Source organism: Nycticebus coucang, chromosome 20 (assembly GCF_027406575.1).
Source record: "Nycticebus coucang isolate mNycCou1 chromosome 20, mNycCou1.pri, whole genome shotgun sequence".
Classification (NCBI taxonomy): domain Eukaryota; kingdom Metazoa; phylum Chordata; class Mammalia; order Primates; family Lorisidae; genus Nycticebus; species Nycticebus coucang.
Genome location: NC_069799.1, coordinates 64,354,103 through 64,360,751, shown reverse-complemented (window position 1 = coordinate 64,360,751; position 6,649 = coordinate 64,354,103). Strand labels below are relative to the sequence as shown.

At 48.9% G+C, this 6,649-nt stretch overlaps 1 protein-coding gene across 9 annotated transcripts in view; it reads right to left on the bottom strand.

Moving 5' to 3' along the window:
* Positions 1-1,338: 1,338 nt before the first annotated feature.
* Positions 1,339-6,649, bottom strand: part of SFMBT2 (Scm like with four mbt domains 2) — a 175,012-nt gene continuing 169,701 nt past the window's right edge. For all 9 annotated transcript variants that reach the window (XM_053572825.1, XM_053572822.1, XM_053572823.1 and 6 more), the window contains one exon: positions 1,339-6,056. In XM_053572825.1, coding sequence (XP_053428800.1) covers positions 5,916-6,056 — 141 coding nt within the window. In that variant the 3' untranslated portion in view covers positions 1,339-5,915. The remainder of the gene's footprint in view (positions 6,057-6,649) is intronic.

Sequence of the window (6,649 nt, the reverse complement as noted above, 5' to 3'; positions counted from 1 at the left end):
CATTTCACACTTTCCCAATTCGTTTCTGGTGTATTTTGATAAAATGAATGTTTCCCCCTTTGCCCTCATAGGCTTTTTCTTACTAAAGCTTTGCTATTATAAAAAGTTTCCATAATTAAAACAAGAATCTCTATACAGAGCTTGGGTATCTGCAGGGCAAAATAATATATTTAAAGTGACCTGAGGTCACTGCGATGGATGAGGAGAGGGCACTGGGCATCCCTCCACCTCCACCTAAGTGTCTCCCATCCACTTTTCCCTTCTCTCTGTCCCTAGGTGACCTTACCTGAATCTCTCCCTGCGAGAGGGACCCCAGGGAGGGCCGAGGATGGCCATGTTCTTCCTCTCCCAACACGGATGTCTAAGGCCCAGGTGTGATAACTGTAAATAAGGTTGCTTAGGCGGCGCCTGTGGCTCAGTGAGTAGGGCGCCGGCCCCATATGCCGAGGGTGGCGGGTTCACACCCAGCCCCGGCCAAACTGCAACAAAAAAAATAGCCGGGCGTTGTGGCGGGCGCCTGTAGTCCCAGCTGCTCGGGAGGCTGAGGCAAGAGAATCGCGTAAGCCCAAGAGTTAGAGGTTGCTGTGAGCCGTGTGACGCCACGGCACTCTACCGAGAGCAGTACAGTGACACTCTGTCTCTACAAAAAAAAAAAAAAAAAAACAACAACAACAACAACAAAAAAAATAAGGTTGCTTAGTCATCGCTCTCATGGAAATAAAACTACCTTTCTACTAAAATATCCAGTAATTCTAGAATAACTAAAGTCACCCAAAATGGGAAGGCTAGAGGTGGCCTTGTGAGGAACAGGAACATTTTAACAATAAAGAAGAGCAGACCAGGTGTGGTGGTTCTCGCCTCTAACCCCAGCACTTAGGGAGGACGAGGCAGGAGGATTGCTTGTTCAAGGCTGCGGTGAGCTGTGATTCCACCACCATACTCCAGCCTGAGTGGCAGGGACAGACTCTTTCTCCAAAATATAAATTCAGGGTGGCGCCTGTGGCTCAAGGAGTAGGGCGCCTGTCCTATATGCCGGAGGTGGCGGGTTCAAACCCAGCCCCGGCCAAAAAAAAAAAAAAACAACAAAATATAAATTCATTAATTAAAAAAATTTTTGAAAAGAGTCAATACAAGTTTCCTGAGTGGAAAAGTTCCAGACCTAGGAGGTGAGTTTGAGAGCCATGGTTATTAACAACCTACCTCTGCGTGTAGTACACACAGGGGCTTAGCGCCTAGCAACAACAAAACAAAAACAAGACAAAAAATTCACAACAAAATAAATTGAAACCCTAAAAGTAACATTTAATAATATTTAACATAAAGACATAGACGCTATCATAGAACTTATTTTTACTTTATTAACAATGTGGCTTACAATTTTTTCAAGTAAAAAGGGCTTTTTTCATTTAGAATAAAAATTAAAATATAACTCTGATATAGATTTTCATTTATTTACATGAAAACATATATACAGAATACAATCTTACAGCAAACTAGAAGCATGCCCTTTGTCCTGCAAATCTGAAAAGTAAAGACACCAATTCTTCCCTTTTACGCACCAAAACATACACAAGATAGGAAACTAATTTCCACACAAACGATTGGAACTGGAATGTAAAACAGCAAAAGGGCTGTGGACATTCACAGCCGGGCTAGTTTCCTCTCCTAGAGAACATGCGAGCTCCCATCTGAGCAAGTGAGATGATTACTTTTTCTGTCCTGTAAAAATTTGCCTCGAATTTTCCATCTTCAGGTGATTTTTAGCAAATGATTGTTCTGGAACATTCCTTCCTCAATGCATCCCTTCAGCCACCTGGCACGTGGCTCTGCCTTGGCAGGTGACAGTGACTTACACGCTCAGTGGGACCCAGTCCTTGCCACCCAACACAACCTCTGACTGGAAAGACTGCGGCTCAGGGGCTGTCTGCATTCTTACTTCTCATTTAAACTACACAGGCTTTGAACCAAAATCCCAGGCAGCGTCGTCTGTCAGCGATTATCATTTTGAGGTAAATTATGTGGGTCGAAAGTAATATAATCTTACCATCATCACATGTTGTGTGTCTGTAAACCACTCTAGTGACAAAAGCTAGACGAGGATCAATTAACTTAAAAATTCAATCAAGTTAAAGGGACTAAAATATTTTCGGGGAACTTTTCAACAAAAAAGAACAGTGAACAAATAACAGAATTATCAGATTGTGACAGCTGCGAGACACCCTTCCCTTGCCACTGAACTCTTGCACCAAAGAGACGTGGTAATATGGACGTCTCTCCAGCAACTTCTCTCTTCAAAACTGAATGTGTCTTAATTCGCTATCTTTCTTTTTGAACAACTGCACACTCGATCATAGCTTTCTAAAGAGGGAAAGTAAAGTAAATGAAGCCGAGATTCACCATCTTAACCCCAAAGCAGCAGTGACTCTCAAACCCCATCCAAGATTTTTAACACTGCTGTTTTGTGTTTTAGGTCTATATACAGAAATAAATACAGATGGGTGTTCTGCAAAATAAGTATGAAAATCCCCAGTAGAGCCAAGGAAAAGGAGCTCTCAGAAGGAAGTATTTGGCATAAGATAGACGGCAAATCCCAGAACCTGCCTACACTCACAATTCAATGAGATAAATTAGGCAGATGAGACCAATCTTAGGCCGATCAAACCCAACCCTCCAGAGAGCAGAATGAGGGTCAGACATGGCAGTGCTAGTGCTAACGGTTTGGATTGTTATAATTTACTGAAGAACAAATCAAAGTGAGTCCAGGAAATAATCTTTCACTTATGATCGCAGAAGGTGAGGGACCTTGGTGCTGTACAGATCCAATACAGTGTGAGATTCAAACTCGGATCAAATGGATCTAGTGTCAAGAGTGACAGATGAGCTCTGCGTGCTATGGAGCTGCGTGATGAAGTTAACTGTCTTTTTTGTTTTTGAAAAGCAAAGAAGTTCTGCAATGCCAGCGGTACCCTGTTCTTTTTAGGCTGTTATGATTACATCTTTGTGGGTGGGATATTTTTACAACACAGGACAAACACAGTCAAGGGGCAGGGGGTTGGAGGAAGCTCGCCTAGTCTTAGGGGCAGGTCGTGGGAGAGGCTGTCATTATTCAAGTTGAGGTTACGTTTCTGTGTCTCAGGCTGTACACACAATAGACCATAGAGTGCCTGACGGGCCAGTCGCAGGAGGTGAGGTGCACGGGGCCTAGGGGCAAAGAGGAGATGGCTTTGGTCCCAAAGGATGGTCCAAGGGAGACACAAAAGAAATGGTGCCATCCGAGGACGGGACTGGGGGTGGGGTGGTCATCACTTGTTGGCATTTAGACCATAAGCAACAAGGACACAAAACAGCGAAATGTTCCTTGAAAATTGGCCCTATGTTTAAGACAGAAGCTGGTGAGAGGTAAATCCTACAGAGCAATGAAAACCACGTCGTAGTCCTGTAGCAGAATCACTGCCAAGGTGGAGAGGGACACACACGGTGATGAAAGTCCCCAAAGAATCCTAGCTCCTGAGTCCTGGAGGAGAGATAGGTAACCTCCGTGCTGACAGCCAGCCGGGGCCCTCTTCTGCCTGGGCCCTGGCCTTTGCCTCCTCACCAGGTGCCCAACAGACCCAGTGACTGCAGCCACATGAGGGACTGGAGGTAAATTGTAGGGCTGAAGGATAAACTGTCCCTTCCCCAGCTAAGGTGTCCACATCCTGTTCGGGATGCCCTCTAGCCCTCTGGATGGGCTCCAGGGACCCCCAGAAACTCTCCCCACTCTGATGTACCACCCCGTCCTCCGCGCCATTACCAGCAAGGCCAAGAGAAATGACATTCCCTCCGAACGTACACGTTGTGGCCATCACATTCCCTCTCAGATGCCACAGAAACAGCTCAGCTGGGTAAGGCCACACTGAAGGACTGTGAAGGAGCCTGCACAGGGAATGTGCCGGAGACCTCGGCGTGGGTGTCCTTCCAACCCTGTGAGGGGTTTCACCACACGGGCTGAGCACTGAAGGCCAACAGCATGTGTCTGAGGAGGTGGGGGCGTGACACCGAGGAAAGGTCCTTAGGAGACATACCTCTGCTATAATCCCAGGGACGCACTGTCCTCAGGACAGAGCAGGCACTGTGCAGGCAAGAGACACTCTGCCCATCAGGGTCCCAGGCAGACCCCAGCCACTGACCTTCAACTTGGGCTGTTGAAACCAGCTACAGGGGGACAAAAAAGCCTCAAGCACAAAACATCAGTTTTCTATTTTTCATCTGTCACGGTTACAAAATGTCAAGGAAGGTCAGCATTAGCAAAGTTCCCAAAATCTAACAATCGTGCCTTAAAATGTCACGGGACACACAAGCAGCTAAGACGCCTGCCTCATGACCTTATGAGAAGTGTGGAGAGGTGACTCAATGAGACGAGCTCAAGGTCATTACCTGAAGAAAAGCAACAGGAGGGTGTGAAGCTGGTGCTTTCCGTGTGCACCTCTGCGCTGTGTGAAGGTTCGGTTTCAAAAGGCATTTAGACAACTACCATGTCAGAAAATCATAGTCCACCTGGTCTGGATGGACGTATGGCATCGCTCATGGGAATGGGCAGATGATGGCTGGTTCACAAGGCCAGGCAACTCACAGAGCCTCGGACTCACTTGCAAACGACTTGGCTGATGCAATGAAGCTGCCCAAGAAATTTCATCAGCAACCTCACAGCCACAGTGAGCTGCAGAGCGCTAGGCTAAAGCTGCCGTCACACACGTCTTGTTTTTTTTTTTTTTTTCTCCCTGTTTTTGGCCAATTTGTATCTTTTCTTCCAGCACATGGGGAATAAAGGCAAGGGGGAGACAGCATGCTCGCTGAGACACTCCTGTGTTAGTGAACTTGGCATTTCATAAGCCCTGAGGCCTGGAGAAGTGCAGAGTTAGTTACCAGGATCACAGCTTCCGTGTCATATGAGCAAAGCCAGGGTGGGAAGTGGCTGACTAGGACCTGGTGCTCCTGGTGACACATCAAGCCAGGAACGCACACCTTGTCCTGCCTCCTGTACACGTCACAAGCCATGAGGAACTTAAGGCCACCCAGTTGCACAGGGACCTGCTGTGATGAGCCTGCTATGGGACAGCTACTTCAGGAAACACTTCCAAATCTCTTCCCAGTCTTACTCTCCGAAGTTAAGCTTTTCTTTCAGTGTACATCCCAGCATTTCCCTAACCAGTAACTCCCATCCGACTGCAATTAAATCAGGACACTGGCGACAGCTGAGGCTCCAAGAAGCCTGCGGACAGTGCCTGTCTCCACATGAGGCTTCAACCACTCAAGGACACCACCCTGGAGGGACCAGGCGCTAGTTCCTTTGCTCCCAACACTCCTGATGTGGCCTCTCTGACTGAGGGTGGAGCTTTAGCTCATCTTCTGATGATGGTGCCCTGAAGCATCACCTATAGCTGTCTCTGAGAAAGAATGTGCCACCAAGATCAAACTGCAGTGATGGCTTGCGATGCTTGGCAGGGTTGGAGACAGGCAGAAAGAGCGTATCCAAATGCACCTGCGAGTGACGACAGTGGACGCTGCCCCAGGAGTTAAGTGTCCTTCTCCCTCACACTCTCGTTTGCAAAGAACCAGGTTTGCAAGCCTTGTTCAGAGGGCGCTGCCCTGCTCTGTGAGAGAAAGGCAAAGTGGGGATTTACAAAGTGGCCTGTCCACGTCCTGTCAGGTCCCATGCAGACTCTGATTTACCTTCCCGGGGCTGTGGCCCTGCCCTCGGAGGACACGTTAGTCCGGAAGTCTCGGCCAGGCTGGGGGTGGGAGGTTCCGGGCTGCAGGCTCTCTGGCGGGACGGGCAGGTGCCATTTCACATGTCCCAGAGAGTCAAAGCTTCAGTCCTAGAAACTGTCACAGACTCTGCATCACAGCGACAGAGGGTGACTGCCAAGGGGCTGTCAGTTGGCGTACTGGGCGTAGAAGGCCACTTTGACCCTCTCAATCTGGTGACACAGCTTGATGGCAGGCCCCAGCTTCAGCTCCAGGCACTCCTGCACCGTGGGGAGTGTGAGCAGCAGGAGCGCCTGGCCGTCGATGTCCTGCAGGGGGAGACAGAGAGGCAGGTCAGAGAGGGACCCTGTGCAAGAGGGGACACCTCTGCCATGCCAGGCTTCCTCCTGGGACTAAGCACAAGTAGCAGCCACTCTGTGGTTTTATCTGATTTGGGGGAGCACTGGGAGACTGTCGCTGTGCTAATTAATAAAACCTGTTCACCAGGAACATTTTGGCTACTCCAAAATTCACACACCTATCCTGGTAGGGGCAAAGAGCCAGAGCAGGTTTGCTGTGGTGGGAACTGTTTCCTGAGCCTGTCTCCCCTCCTGGGAGGGCAAACCCTCACCCAGCCCCAGCCAGGCCAGGCCAGATCCCGCCTATGTGATGCTGCGACTTAATCTGAGCACTAGCAGAGGACTCTCTTGTTTCCTTGCTGAGTCTGACACTGAACTACCAGGACAGGTGAGGAGGTGCCCGAGGAAAGACACGCCAGCTGCACAGCAGAGTCCTCCTGCAGAGATACACACTCTCTCTTTCTCTCTCTGATAGGCAAACGTTGCCCGTTGTGTGATGTCACTGTACACAGGTCTGCTGCCCCAGCCTGCCTCATTCAGCCCTGCTGGGGCCACACACAGGG